Source organism: Urocitellus parryii, chromosome 3 (assembly GCF_045843805.1).
Source record: "Urocitellus parryii isolate mUroPar1 chromosome 3, mUroPar1.hap1, whole genome shotgun sequence".
Lineage (NCBI taxonomy): Eukaryota > Metazoa > Chordata > Mammalia > Rodentia > Sciuridae > Urocitellus > Urocitellus parryii.
Window position 1 is genome coordinate 117,253,835 of NC_135533.1, and position 16,252 is coordinate 117,270,086.

Genomic DNA, 16,252 nt, shown 5'->3' on the forward strand with positions numbered 1-16,252 from the left:
TTGAGGTTGGGGATATAGCTCAGTGATAGAGCACTTGCTTAGCTTGTGCAAGGGCTTGGGTTCAATCCCTAACACCATATACATACCCACATACATTAAAAGAAAATCTAATTATAAATAGAAGTGAGGATGATTTTCCTGAGGTTAAAAGTTATTACATCAAGATTGGCTGACTCTTTTATCTTTCTTCTGCTTTTGTTTGGTCACTTTCAGCCTAAATTAAGATTCTCTTTATCTTTGACTTTTTGACAGTTTTCTTCTTGCCTGAGGCAGCTGTCTAGCCACCAAAGCATGACTGTAGGGACAGTCTGGTGTGCCATCATCAATGTTCTTTACAATGACAGCTTTGTGTCTGAAGTAATGTGTGGCTAGGACCAGCACCATCTTCCCAGGTTTTGTGAATGTGCTTGTACAGCAACCTGCCCAGCCTACAGCAGAAAGGAATAAAGAATATTTCCATTAACCTTTTACCATGCTGAGGGGGTTATTGCACTTCCTGTCCCCCGTTCTTTCTTCCATTAGCTGGGCACAAACCGAGAGGCTGAGGCAAGAGGATTGGGCAACACAGTAAGATCTTGTCCTCACTGTTCCCCCCCAAAAAACACTTTTTTTGGGGGGAAATTAAACCAGATTTGTATTCCTGGGATAAACCCCACTTGTTCATGGTGTTTATATGGTATATTGCTTATATACATTGTTGGATTTAGTTTTCTAATATATTTTGAGGATTTCCCAGCCCCCGCCCCGCCCCATGCCCCGCCCCATGCCCCAGTACTGGGATTGAATCTAGGGACTCTCTACCACTGAACTACTTCTCAAGCCCCTTTTCAGTTTTAGACAGGATCTCACTAAGTTCCCAGGCTGGCCTTGAACTTGTGATCCTCCTGCCTCAGTCTCTTCAGTCACTGGGATTGCAGGAATGTACTACTGTGCCTGGCAACATATTCTATTATGGTTCTACAAGTATATGAGGCTATACCTGTGGGAGCAAGCCTGTCAGTCAGCACACCTTAAAGATCCAAGTATCTGAATAGTAAAGAGATATCTTCTTTATATTGTGGAATTCATTATCTCCTTTGATTCCCACAATGTGTGCAATTTTGTCTCTACTTACAAGTGAGGAACATTGGATAGAGAGAATAATGTGATTTGTTGTAGTCCTTACAGGTCTCATAGAATCAGGATTTTCTTTTTGTTTTTTACTCCAAATCTTGATGTATTTCTGTTGTTCTATTCTTTACTTGGAAACTGTAATATTCTTTATAGGTTATGCATATGAGTGGTTTTCCTGTTAACCATAAGCCATATAGTAACACATGGTGAGGAAGAATACTGTTTTTGAAGACCAGACTGCCAAAGCTTTTGTTGCCCTTCCAAAAGTAACCAGATTTGAATCAACAGCACTTAGGGTGATTGCATAGGCTGATTTTTTCCAAGAAACTAAATAAATTGGGCTGACTAATTGCCCTAACTGCAAAGAGTGTGGAGCAGAAGCAGACCCACCAATTACCATGTGTGTAGAAAAGTGGTGTAGATTTCTTTTAATATGTAGGTTCCCTTGAAATGAATTACTAGAGAATTATTTGTCTTGTGGCACTTTCCACAATTTGTATTTTACTGATTACATTCCTCTATGTGTATTTTTTTTTCCCAGTACTAAGGATTGAACCCAGGGTGTTTTACCAGTGAGCTACATCTTCAGTGCTCCTGCTCTCTCTCTCTCTCCCCCCCCCCCCCTCTCTCTATATATATAGGCTGGTTCAGGAGGATAGAGAGTTCAAAACCAGCCTTGGCAAAGGCACAACTCAGACCCTGTCTCTAAATAAAATACAAAATAGAGTGTGTGTGTGTGTATAAATTTTTTTTTCCCTTTGGAGACAGGGTCTCACCAAGTTGCTGAGGCTGGCTTTAAACTTTTAACCTACTCAACCATTTTTTTTTTTTTTTTTTTTTTTATGGTGCTAAGGATTGAACCCAGGACTAGGCAAGTGTTCTACCACTGAGCTATTCCCCAGCCCTGGCCTCAAACTTTTCTTCCTCCTGTCTTAGCCTTCTGAGGCACTGAGAAATATGACAGTGTATGTGTGTGTGTGTGTGTGTGTGTGTGTGTGTATATATATATACACACATATATCTGTATATGTGTGTGTGTGTATATAAAATGTTTGTATTTTTTTTATTATTGATTTTTTTTATAAAATGGTTTTATTATTTTATTTTTCCACCAGTAATATAGGAAAATTCCAGTTATTCCACATTCTTATCAACACATGATATTGTCAGTCTTTTTAAGTTTAGCTATTCTGATGAGTGCATAGTGGTATATATAGTGAGGCAAGAGGATTGGGCAACAGAGTAAGATCTTGTCCTCACTGTTCCCCCCAAAAAAACACTTTTTTGGGGGGAAATTAAACCAGATTTGTATTCCTGGGATAAACCCCACTTGTTCATGGTGTTTATATGGTATATTGCTTGTATACATTGTTGGATTTAGTTTTCTAATATATATATTGTGAGGTTTTTTTTTTAGTTTTGTTTTTATTAGTGCATTTCAGTTATACATAATATTTGAGTTCTTTTTTGACATAATATTTTAATATACTTGTGTCCTCTGTATTTTTCTGTAAATTGGTAATTGAATGTAGAGGTTAAATTGGATTCATTTGAATTTTTTTCCCCCTTGTGGGGAGGGCACAGAATAACTATAGAAGCAAAGGGCAGAACCAAACTCTGATATGATTATCAATGTTCAACTATCAGGAAATTTTATTTTTTTATTTTTCTGTTAGTGATGCTAGTGCTCCAACGCAGGTCCTCATACATGCTAAGCTCTTTATCTCTGCTGTACTCTCAGACTAGGGGATTTTTAATAATTATGTTAATTATTATTAAAATAATTTTTTGTGTGCTTGTTTTATAAATTATTATTAAATCTAAGATCTCCCAATATGAATGATGATTTGCCTAGTTTTTATAATTCAGTTAATTTTTAGCTTTTTGTATTTTGAGACAGTACAGTTAGATGCATGTAAATATATAATTGTTAATTTGCTAGTGAATTCAACAGTAGGCAGAGACTATTTTTATTTCTAGTAATGCTATTTGCCAAAAAAACTTTTTCTTATATTAAAATATCTTGTTTGGTCTTTATTTGAATGATGATTATTTTCTTCATCCAGTAACTTTTTTTTTCTTTTTTTTGGTTCTGGTAATTTAACCTCGGGGTACTTTACCACTGAACTACATCTCCAGCTCCCCCCCACCCCTCCTTTTTAAAAAAATTTTGAGACAGTGTGTCACTGAGTTCCTTAAGGCATTGCTAAATTGTTGAGGCTGGCTTTGAACTTGCAATCCTCCTGTTTGAGCCTCCTGAGCCACTCCACTGTACCCAGATTTCTTTTAGGTATGCTTGTTTTAGAATTCTGTATTGTCTGTTGTAAACATTCCATAGTTAAATTCTTCTTAAATATACTCTTGCAATCTTTATCTTTAATTGGGTCTTCTAAGTTATTTATGTTTAAAGAAATTGTGGGTTTAAATTTAAAGCCTGATTTGGCACTTTCTATTTGTTATTTCCTTTCTTATCTACTTTTGGGTTAAATATTTTTTTATATTCCCACTTTCTTATTAGTGTAGAAGTTACATGCTCTTTTTCTGTTCTTTCAGTGGCTACTTTAGACATTGAAACAACTCCTGTCAGGTGTGGTGCCATGGGCCTTTAATCCCAGTGACTCAGAAGGCTGAGGCAGGAGGATCACAAGTTTGAAGCCAGCCTCAGCAATTTTGTGAGGCCCTAAGCAACTTGGTGAGAACTCTTTCAAAATAAAAAGGACTAGAGATATATCTCAGTGATAAAGTCCTGCTGGGTTTAATCCCCAGTACTAAAATAAAAAAAAATATAACCCCCATCTCCACAACCAATAGAAAAACCTCAAAGGCATTATGCATGCTAGGCAAGTACTCTACTGCTGAGCCACATTTCCAGCCCTACTCTTTACCCTTTCAAAAGTCAATATTATTATTCTTACTTTCCTCTCAGACAATATAGGAATCTACAACATTTTAACTTTATTTCCTTCCTGACTTATTACTGCTAGCTATTTTATTTTTTTCTCAAATCTCCTACCTCACTTTTTTCTAGAGATTTTTAAAAAAATTTTATGATAAACTACGTATAACATAAATTTTGCCATTTTAATCATTTTTAAGTAAACAGTGCCTTGATATTTTTCACAATATTGTATAACCATTGCCAATATGCATTTCCACAACTTTTTCTTCATACTGAAAAGAAAGCCTGTATACTTTAAATAACAACTCCCCATTCCTCTCTTCTCTTAGCCCCAGTACAGTCTATTCTACTTTCTGTTTCTTTTTTTTTTTTTTGCGGGGGATGAGGTGCCAGGGATTGAACTCAGGAGTATTTGACCACTGAGCCACATCCCCAGTCCTATTTTGTATTTTATTTAGAGACAGGGTCTCACTAAGTTGCTTAGCACTTTGTTTTGCTGAGGCTGTCTTTGAATTTTTGATCTTCTGCTTTAGCCTCCCAAGCTGCTGGGAGTACAGGTGTGTGCCACCATACCTGGCTCTACTTTCTATTTCTATGAATTTCTTTATTCTATGTACCTCATACAGATGGATCCATGCAATATTCATCTTTTTGTGTCTGGCTTATTTCACTCATCTGGGGGTTCACTGAGGCTGTAATATGTATCAATGTTTTCATTCTATTTTTTTCTAGTCCTGGGATTTTTTTTTTTTTTTTGGTGGTGCTGGGGATTGAACTCGGGGCCTTGAACATGCTAGGCAAGCACTCTGTCAACTGAGCTATATCTCCAGCTAGTCCTGGGAATTGAACCAGGGCCTCCTACATGTTAAGGCCAGCGTCTACCACTGAGATGCATTCCTAGCCCTTTATTCTTCTTTTATGGTTGAATTATATTCCATCGTGTGCCTGTACTGTATTTTGTTTATCCGTTTATGGGCATTTGGGTTTCTTCTTTTTGGATATTGTGAATAATGCTTCTACCTTTTGTTTTGTTTTCCTTCTGAGATAGGCTCTTGCTTATTGAACTCCTGGGCTCAAGTGATCCTCTGGCCTTAGCACTCACCACCGCCTGACTGCCTACCTTACTTTACTTTTTTTATTTTTATTTTTTGGTAGTGGGAATTGAACCCAGGGGTGGAAGACACTGGGTCACATCCCCAGTCCTTATTTATTTATTTATTTATTTATCTAGCTATTTATTTATTTGGTTACTGGGGATTGAACTCAGGGGCACTCAACCACTGAGCCACATCCCCAAGCCCTATTTTGTATTTTATTTAGAGACAGGGTCTTACTGAGTTGCTTAACACCTTTTTTTTTTTTTTTTAAAGAGAGAGAGACAGAATTTTTTAATATTTATTTATTTTCTTTAGTTTTCGGTGGACACAACATCTTTATTTTACTTTTATGTGATGCTGAGGATCGAACCCAGCGCCCCACGCATGCCAGACGAGCGTGCTACCACTTGAGCCACATCCCCAGCCCCAAGCACCTTGCTTTTTGCCAAGGTTAGCTTTGAACTCACAGTCCTCCTGCTTCAGCCTCCCGAGCAGCTGGGATTACAGGCTTGCGCCACCACACCTAGCAAGTCCTTTTTATTTTTGAAGCAGGGTCTCGCTAAGTTGCTTAGGGCTTTATTAAGTTGCTGAGGGTGACCTTCAACTTGAAATCTTCTTCAACTTCCCAAGTGGCTGGGATTACAGGTATGTGCCACTATAACTTAGTAATTTTTCAAATATATACTATTTACAGGGCACATATAGGGAATTCTGTATTTCTATATTTATGTATTCTATATTTCTCTTAAAAGCAGTTATTTAGCAATTGCTAGTTTCTGAAGTGAGACCAATAAGTACTGTGACTAATGAGAATTAAAAATAAATACACACATACCTCATTTGAGAGTAACTTGTGGTTGGTTGTTCCAGTCATGTTACTTATGGAAAATTAAACAACCAAATGTGAGAAAACCTTTCTGATTCTGGATCCAAACCAGGACTACGCATGGCATTTTGATTTTTTAGTCTTTGCTTCTGTTGCTGTAGCAAAATACTTGAGAAAAACAATTTTAAAGGTGAAAGATTTACTTTGGCTCATGGTTTCAGGCCATAATCAGTTGGCTCCATTGACTTTTTTGGTCTATGGTAAAGCAGAACATCATGGTGGGGCAATATGTTGGGGAGCAAAGCTGCTTACCTCATTGCAACAAGAGACAATAAGAGGAAGGGGCCGGGTTCGCAATGTAACCTTCAAAGGTACAAAGTTGACCTAACTTTCTTCACGTAGGCAATACCTCCTAAAATTTCACCACCTCATAGTGCCATTAGCTGGGATAATGGCACCAAATTATCCCATGAGACAAATAAATCTTTTCATCCTTAATATTTATTTTCTCTATTATTTTACCACAGCAACAGAAAGAGAGACTGAAAAAAACCAAAATGATATGTGTAGTGAAATTAATCTTCAATATATGAGTCTCCTTCAGTTTGGAATTCTTTCTTAATTTTTCCTTATCTTTCATGATCTGGAGGTTTTTGAAGAGTTTGGAACTCTTACCTTTTTTTTTTTTTTTTAAGACAAGGCTCCTGAATCCCTGGGACTTTAGACAGGTGCCATCAACCATGCCTGGCCTAGACTACTTACTTTTTATTTATTTATTTATTTGTTTGTTTGGTACCCGGGATTGAACCCAGGGGCACTTAATTCCTGAGCCACATCCTTAATCTGTTTTTTTAAAATATTTTTTTTCGAGATAAGGTCTTGCGAAGTTGCTAGAGCCTTGCTAAGTTGCTGAGGCTGGCTTTGAACTCACAATCCTTCTGCCTCAGCCTCCAGAGCTACTAGGATTATAGGTATGTGCCACCGTGTCCAGCTCTGGACCACTTACCTTTTGAGGATATTTTTCATATTGAGTTTCTTTGTATTTTTAAAATTGGATTTCTTTAGTGTCTCTTCATTATTATTCATTATTCACATTATGCATCTATCTTTTTTTTTTTTTTTTTTTTTTTTTGAGACAAGGTCTTTCTGTGTAGCCCAGGCTGGTTTTGATCCTTTGCCTTGTAGCTGGGATTACAGGTGCACAACAGGAAGACCAGCTAGAGGTTTTTTTGTTTTTTTTTTTTTGAGACTGTTAATATTGTATTCCTTATAAAACTGCCACCAACTTGTTTTTGCATCCATTGATGATTCTTCTGTAAGTCAGTTATTAGTATGATGGTTCCAAGATGATGATTTTCTAATTATCTCCTTCCTTCTATTAGTCTGCATAGTTTTCTATTCTACCCCATGTATTTATTTATTTATATCAGTATTAACTTATGGATTCCAATTTTATTAATTGGTTTTTAATCCGTTACTTTTCAGATTGTTCCAGATTTGGCCAGTGGTCTTTCAGGCTGGCTCCTGTGTCCTTTTGATATTTTTCCATCATTGTTTACTTGTTTCTGTTTTTTGTTTTGGGGAGTACTGGGGATTGAACTCAGGGATGCTCTACCACTGAGTTACATCCCCACTCCTTTTTTATTTTTATTTTAAGACAGAATTTTACTAAGTTGCTGAGGCTGGCTGTGAGCTTGGGATCTTCCTACCTCAGTCTTCCTAGTAACTAGGATCACCGGTGTGCACCACTGTATCCAGCTTTCCATCATTCTTTGAATACTTCCTTATTTTTGGACCAAATAAGATTCCATTCTCATCTTCATTTTCCTTGCTCCAGACCTGGAAATTGGCCATTTCTCAAAGGAGCTTTGGGGTCCTTCTAGTAGAGAGTGGTATTTTAGAAATAATATTTGGGGGCTGGGGTTGTGGCTCAGAGGTAGAGTGCTTGCTTAGCATGTGTAAGTCACTGCGTTCGATCCCTAGATCACATAGGAAGGAAGGAAGGAAGGAAGGAAGGAAGGAAGGAAGGAAGGAAGGTAGGTATTGTGTCCATATCAACTAAAAAAATTTGGAAAAAAAATTATATTTGGTCTCTAGGTATGCTCATTGTTAATGTATTATCATTGCTTCTAGGTATTTCCTATGGGCAGAGTTTTGACATGTTTTTCTTTTTTTTTTAAAATCACAGGGTCATGCCGATATCTCCAATTCCAATCAAACACAACACAATTCCAATCCCTGCCTTATTTGATTCCTTAATGTTTTTCAGACAGGATTAAACGTTAGAAATTTGACTGGGCACAGTGGCATATATACCTTGGGAAGCCGAGGTGGGAAGATCCGCAAGTTTAAGGACATCTTTGGCAATTTAGTAAGATCCTATCTCAAAAATATAAAATAATAGCTTGGCGCCATGCAAGCCTGTAATTCCAGCAACTTAGGAGACTGAGGCAGGAGTATTGCAAGTTTGAAGCTAGCTTAGCAGTTTAGCAAGGCCCTAAGCAACTTAGTAAAACCTTATATCAAAAAATAAAAAGGACTGGAAATGTAGCTCATTGATAAAGCATCTCTGGGTTCAATCCCTGTTACAAAAAAAAATACATGTGTGTGTATATGTTTGTGTGTATATGTACATATATTTATATATATATACATACACACAGAAGTATGTATGTGTGTATGTGTGTATATATGTGTATTGAGGATGTAGCTTAGTGGCAAAACACCTTGAGTTCAGTTCCTAGCACTGCCTCCCCCCAAAAAAATTAGTGTTTATTAAAAGTATGTGGTTTCATATTTGATATTATCTGGAAATTTTTCCTAAAAAGTGTGTTAGACCTAATTACTCTAGTGTAATATTATGTTTTGTATTTCTTGCCTAGAGCCCAACCAGGAGTACCAACCTCCAGTGCTTGCCAAATATTTCTTTTTTTATACTGGGGGTGGAACCCAGGGACATTTTACCAGTCAATTATATCCCCAGCCCTTTTTTAATTTTTTATTTTAAGACAGGGTCTTGCTAAGTTGTTGAGGTTGGTCTTGAACTTGTGATAATCCTGCCTTAGCCTTCTGAGTTGCTAGGATTACAGGCATGCAGTTCTGTGCCTGGCTGGTTTCCAGTTACTTCTGTTGGAGATGTGGAAGCTTATTGTTCTTGAGTCATTGTAATTAGTCTCAGTGAATTTACTATTTAATTTTGCTTCTATTTTAAAAAATGTACAGTGATAATTTTTTTCTCTTCTGTATTTCTCAAATTTAAGGTCTCTTAGGGATGGTTCAATTAAAAAGCCTTATTCTCCAAAGGCACTATCCGTCAAAAAGTCTTCTGCCTTCTCTGGGATCCAGAGAGAGTTGCCTGGAACTAGTCGGCCAGTACAGTATCATGCCTCACAGTCTTGGACCCGACGGGGCCGCTTGAGAGAACTCCACATCAGGTGTGCTTGAGTAGTCACTTCCCTATAGGGACTTCTCACTAGTTCTTCCTTCTTTGCTGAAGTGAGGGAATGATTTTTATTTTTCTATGTCAATTAGTTGGAGAACGTGATGCCTGCTCTTCCTATTGAAATGTTCAGTAAAAAGGATATTTAGAAATGTGCAGCATAACATCTGTCATTGTTTTCAGTCATGTTCTCCAATTGTGGACCACAAAGTATGTTATGATTCTTCAAGAAAAAAAATCTAAATATGGCCCATGAAGAATGATTATTTTCTGCAGGTTTTTTTTTTTTTTTGGTACCAGGGATTGAACCCAGGGGTTCTTAACCACTGAGCTACATCACCAACCCCTTTCATTTTGACACAGGTTCTTACTAGGTTGCTTATAGTCTCGCTAAGCTGAGGCTGGCCTCAAACCTGCAATCTTTCTGCCTCAGTGTCCTGAGCTCCTGGGCTTACAGGTGTATACCACTGTGCCCAGCTCATTTTCTGCTATTCTTTGTTAGGTATTAAAGGCATCATTTATTCATTCAACAAAAATTTACTAAGTGCCTACTCTGCCAGGTGTTATGCTATATTCCAAAACCTGAACTTATAAAAGTTTAAAATCAGGTTAAGCCATAACAATAAAATGTGATAAGAACTATGAGCAGAGAAGGCACACATGGCAAGAATAACCACATTAGTAAAGCCAGCAGAGACTTTCTGGAGAAGCAGAGTTTAAGCTGAGTCTTGAAGAATAATGTAAGAATATGTCAGGGCTGTGGCTGTGGCTCAGTGGTAGAGCACTTGCCTAGCATATGAGGCATTGGGTTTGATTCTCAGCACCACATGTAAACAAATAAATAAAGGTCCATCAATAACTAATATAAATTAATATTGTTTTTTCAAAAAGGAATAAGATAAAGGAGGAAGCGTGTTCCAGACCAACTTTTGTTATGTCTGTAGAGGCATTCCACTAGCTACTAGGATTACTATAAGGTACAGTCCCTGCTCTCAAGGGCTCCAATTGCTGAGGGAATGACAGACATACTCTGAGCTGATTGCTGTGATGTGGAATAATATTACACAAGGCATTTGAACAGAGTGCTGAGAGTACCTAGCTCCTCACTTTGTTTGAGCTAGGGAAAGTCCAGGATAAGTGTACATTTGTTAGGCATTTTAGGGAAGAAGGATAATATGAACAAAACAATTATGACTTTTCTTCAACTTTGAAGTCTTCATTTCTTCATTGGCAAAATACATTATAATCAAAGTGTTTTTTAAAAATAATCTGCTTGAGTTATTATCCTATATTTAGAAGACTCTAAAGGTTCCATTAGAAGACTTTTTTTTTTTTTTCATTTTTGACAAAGATGCCAAAAAGATATGTCATAGAATAGCCTCTTTGACGGTGCAAGGAAAACTGGATATCCATTAGAAGACTTCTAGAGCTGATTAAAAAAAAATTCAGCAAATTGGCAGGATACAAAATCAACATACAAAAATTGATAGCTTTTGGGAATGAAGCCAGATTTAAAGTTAGGTAGTCAGTGTAGTTAGATAAATTGGGGTCTAATATTGAGTGAAATCTAAAATGGAGGCCATGCTGGGAATGACTCAGGGAAAACACAGGACAATGGATATAAGATTCTATCCATGATAAAGAAAAAGGGGGGAATGAAAGACCGTAGCCCAGTTAGCCCAGTTACCTAAGGCCAAGATATGAAACCAAGATATCAGGCAGGCCATAAACAGGTTCAGGCGCCAGGCATGCTTTCCGGACAACCTGTTGAAGAACAGAGCACCCGCATCCTGAGGCTTGAATGAATAAACCGGAACAGATAAGCAGGAACAGAAAGAATAGAATGCAGACCTGTGGTTTTTGGAATGCAGACCTGTACCCCCTAGGTGGCATATATGCTAGATTTAAACAAACCAATAAGAAACCTGTTGCTTCCCGCGCGCGAAACCTGTCCCAAACCCTATAAAAATCTCTGTATCCCCAAGCCCGGTGTGCCAGTTCACCAAAGCTCCGGCTGAGGTTCTGCTGGGCACCCGCAGGCGCCTGTGTCCCAATAAACCACCTCGTGCTTTTGAAAAAAAAAAAAAAAATTGATAGCTTTTGTATATTCCAATAATGAATCTACTGAGAAAGAAAGCAGGAAAACATTCCATTTACAAGAGCTTCAACAAAAAAATACCTAGGAATAAATCTAACCTAGGGAGTGAAAGACCTCTGTAAGGAACATTACACAACACTGAAAAATTAAATCGAAGAAGACATTAGAAGATGGGACCATCTCCTGTGCTCATGAATAGGCAGAATTAATATTATGAAAATGGACATATTTCCAAGAATGGTCTATAGGTTTAGTGCAATCCCCATCAAAATAGCAATGATATTCTTCAGAGAACTAGGGAAAACCCTAAAATTCATATGGAAAAACAGAAGACCCAGAATAGCCAAAGCAATCCTGTGCAAAAAAGGGAGAAGCTGGAGGCATCACAATGCCCAGTTTCAAATTATACTATAGAGCCATAGTAACAAAAACAGCACGGTACTGGCATAAAAACAGACACATAAACCAATGGAATAGAAGAGAAGACAAACCCACATATCCACAGACATTTAATTTTTTACAAAGATGCCAAAAAGATATGTCATAGAATAGTCTCTTTGACGGTGCAAGGAAAACTGGATATCCATATTTAGAAGAATGAAACTAGATTCTTATCTCTCACCCTGTACAAAAGTCAACTCAAAGTGGATTAAAGATCTAGGCATAAGACCAGTAACTTTGCAACTATTAGAAGAAAACATAGGAGAAATACATCCATATATAGATCCAGGTGGTGACTTCCTAAATAGGACTCCTGTAGCTCAGGAAATAATAGCAAGTGTCAATAAATGGGAACGCATCAAATTAAAAAGCTTCTGCACAGCAAAAGAAACAGTAGCATGAAGAGAGAACTCATAGAATGGAGCATATCTTTTTCAGCTTCTCTTCTGACAGAGGATTAATATCCAGAAATAAATATATATATATATAACACCAAGAGACAAGAAACACATTCAGTAAATGGGCAAATGAACTGAACAACTGAACACTTTTTTCAAAAGACAAAGTACAATGGTCAATAATAATACAAATGCGCAACATCTTTAGACAAATTATGTCATCAGCTTAGGTATCCATCCACAGACAAGTGGATTAACAAAATGTGGTATATATAATCAATGGAGTTTTATTCAGCCTTAATAGAAACAAAATTATTTTCAGAAAAGTAGGTGGAACTGGAGTGCATCATATTAGGTGAAATAAGTCAGAAGCCAGACTTAGAAGAGACAAATACTCTTATGTTGTATCTCATATGTACAAGCTAGTGGGAAAAGAAGGGGGAGGGAGGAGGATATCAGGAAAGAAAAGAGCCCCATAGGATAAAAGATGATCAAGAATGGGGAGGACATAAGGGGAAGTATTGGGGAGTGAAACTGATTAAATTTATGTTTTATGCATATACCAAAATGCCACAAAGAAACTACATTTTGTTTAATTAGTTATGTACCAATAAAAAAATCTAGACTTTAGCTTTATAAATTTGTCTCCTATGTTCTGTTTGATGCAAGATTAGCTATGATATTCCCTTTGAGTCATATTAGTGTCCCTTCTCCTGGGACCTTAAAGGTTTCCTCTCATTAACCAAACAGTTATAACATATACATGTCTTTTCTTTCCTTTTTTCAGATGTGTGACCAGAAAATTCTTGTACTTGTGGATTCGAATGACTTTTGGAAGAGTATTTCCCTCTAAAGCCAGGTAGTGTTAGCTCAGAATAACACATTTCTGTTGAACTCAGTCTAGGTTTTAACTTCATACTAGTTTCTACATACTTTATTATGTCATATATTACTACATTCTTCCACCGTGCCTCCCCAGCCTCCTGGAGCTGGAATATTACCTAATATAAGCATGTGATGTGAGGGTAACTCATGCATATTAGTTGACTGGATAAATGCATAAAGGAGTGAACTAGGTGAACAAAATGAACTAGGATGGCTGTTACCTTTCTGGGAAAAAAAAAAAAGCTAAGGAGAAGAGCTCATTTAGGGCATTGGTGAGACTGACAGATGAACTTGATCTTGGGAAGAATCTGAGGAAAAACCTGGCATGGGCAAGAGAAGTGAAATTTTAATGAAGAGTGATCTCCTGTCATATGCTATACATTATACACATACGTGTGTGTGTGTATGATTATATATGTACACTACACATGTTTATAATATACATATACTGTTCTTTGCATAAATTGCCACCACCCACTGCTACGATTTTTGCTTACAGTCAATTTAACTGCAGTGGGAAGAATGAGGTATAAGAGGAATCACAGAGTCTGGAACACTGAGCAGAAGGCAGTGGGGGTGGGGAGAAGGGGCCCATATATAGGGTGTGTTTCAGAGGGAGAATTGGCAGCCATTGAGAATGCTTTTGACTCTGCGAGTCTGACTTAAAGTGTCTTATTAAGCAAATTGAGATTTGCTTTTTTTCACAAGCAATTTGGAATTGGCAGTTACTGGTATTGGTTTAGCTGTTCAAGGATACCATCAAAGATTCAACTTTTAGCTGGGCGTGGTGGTACACGCCCGTAATTCCAGCAACTTGGGAGGCTAAGGCAGGAGGATCACAAGTTCAGGTCCAGCCTCATCAAATTAGTGATACCCTAAGCAACTTAAACCCTGTCTCAAAATAAAAATTGGGCCGGGGATGTGGCTCAGTGATCGAGTGCCCATGGGTTCAATCCCGCTCTCAAAAAAAAAAAAAAAAAAAATGCAAGTACTCAACTTTTATTATACTTGTAGCTGACTGTCCTTAACATATTGGCACTTTGTCCTCACAGGTAACATTGCATAGTTGCAGGATGACTGTTCCAGGGTCCTATAGGAAGGAAGGACAAATAGTGTTGTCATTTTGATCTGTCTTTTATCAGGAAAAAAGAAAAAAAACCTTCCAGAAGTCCCTGGCTGCATTCTGTTTCTGCCTCATTGGCCAGAGCTTTGTCATGGACTATCTTTAGCTATAGAGGAGGTTGGGAATGAAAATTGTTCCACCCTTTGTAGGGTATACTAGTGAAGATGTAGGGGCTTGGTGGTTCATATTGGTTTAGCCAGTGACAGCCAGTACTACCATACTATGGTTATAGCTTTAAAACGTTCACATGCTCTTTTTCGTTTCTTTTCTCTTGAGTGGTACGGGTTATAGAGAACAAAATATTGAACTAGAATTTAGGAGACCTGAGTTTTGATTCCATCCCTGACCCTCATTGTCTGATCTGAGGATAAGGTATAGTTTTGGGCCTCAATTTGTGTTTTTAAATTTTTATTATTATTATTTTTTGAAATGGGGTCTTGCTAAATTGTTTAGGGCCTCCATAAGTTGCTGATGCAGGCCTCAAACTTGAAATCCTCTTGCCTCAGCTTTCAGAATTAATGAGATTACAGGCCTATACCACCACACCTGGATATGGGCCTCAATTTCTGAAACTTAAATGAGAGAATGGAAATATTTGTTCTCTAAGTATGTTCATATTTAAGAGATTTTAAAAAGCTAATTGGTTTTATGTGTTTGTACTTATAAATCCAGGGTTTCCTCAGGCTTTGGAGGCAGAATTTAGGAGATTTCACTGGGGAACTTTCAACTGTCAGCATCTCTGAAGGCCTTTTTCCTAGATTAAGATCAGTTTTCCCCAGAGTAGATGAATCCTCTGAATTCCTGCTGATATGGGATGGACTTAAGTGGGAGCATGGCTGCACGCAGGGAAAGGGAGTAGAGTTTCATTGTTTATTATGTCAACTCTCAGTTTAGGGAATGTCTCCAGAGCTTTGCCTAGTAGTCTAGAATCTGGTGCTTCTCTGGTTCAGCCTCTCCAGAGAGAAACTGAGTCTTGACTTGGGTGAACAAGACCTAGGAACCTAACAACTTCTGTTATAATCCTCTCTTCATATAATCCTGGCTCCTTCCTTCCAGGTGCCTCTTAGTCCTATGACATTTCAGTTCTCTGCCTTTTCTGATTTGGTAACTCAGTTGCCACTTGCCTACCTACTTTTTCATTAATTACATAAACTTTGTTGACATCTTATCTGTCATCTTCTGTCCTATTTTCTGTGAGTATCTGCCTTTTTAAATGTATTTGCTATTATTTTAGTGGTGTTTTGGGAAGGGAAGAAGGTAGATGGTTGTGTTCATTGTACCATGTGCAGGTGGTTCCTAAGTTTTATTTTATTATTTTTTTAATAAGAATCTTGACTCTTTATTATTTTTTTAAAGAGAGTGAGGGGGGGGGAGAGAGAGAGAATTTTTTAATATTTATTTTTTAATCATCAGCGGACACAACATCTTTGTTTTGTATGTGGTGCTGAGGATCGAACCCCGGCCGCGCGCATGCCAGGCGAGCGCGCTACCGCTTGAGCCGCATCCCCAGCCCTTATTTGTTTTCTTATTACCTTTTCCCTCTCTTCATTTTCTCTTACCTCTCTTATGTTTTTATAACTCCCTTGAACAGGTTTCATTTACTTTGTCACCTATGTTCCTGTTAAATATTGGGGATACCATTAGGCATTTTCTTGTTTTAAAACATTAATCTCCTTAGCATATAAATGAATTGTAATTACCACATTGTGGGAACAAAAAATATTTTTTTAGTCTGATGAATTAATTTGAAATAATTCTCAAATTCATTTATTAAAATTAAGATTTTAATTTTACTTTAGCATCTTTAATCAGTAAGATCTATAAGTTTTTAATCTTCATTTCTTGCTTAAGTAGTTTTAAGTTTTTTATTTGAAAAAGTTAAATGTCTATTTTTAATTTATTTTGGTGTTTACTCTTCTTTAAGAAGGCTAGA

At 37.4% G+C, this 16,252-nt stretch overlaps 2 protein-coding genes across 2 annotated transcripts in view; one reads left to right on the forward strand and one right to left on the reverse strand.

Moving 5' to 3' along the window:
- Sfi1 (SFI1 centrin binding protein) overlaps nt 1–16,252 on the forward strand; it is an 81,592-nt gene that overhangs the window by 11,133 nt on the left and 54,207 nt on the right. The window contains exons 4-5 of the mRNA XM_026408899.2: nt 9,196–9,369; nt 13,099–13,170. Coding sequence (XP_026264684.2) covers nt 9,196–9,369; nt 13,099–13,170 — 246 coding nt within the window. The remainder of the gene's footprint in view (nt 1–9,195; nt 9,370–13,098; nt 13,171–16,252) is intronic.
- The window catches only part of Pisd (phosphatidylserine decarboxylase), a 114,911-nt gene continuing 112,857 nt past the window's right edge, over nt 14,199–16,252 (reverse strand). Inside the window, exon 8 of the mRNA XM_077796038.1 lies at nt 14,199–14,286. Within this exon, the coding sequence (XP_077652164.1) occupies nt 14,221–14,286 (66 nt within the window). The 3' untranslated portion in view covers nt 14,199–14,220. The remainder of the gene's footprint in view (nt 14,287–16,252) is intronic.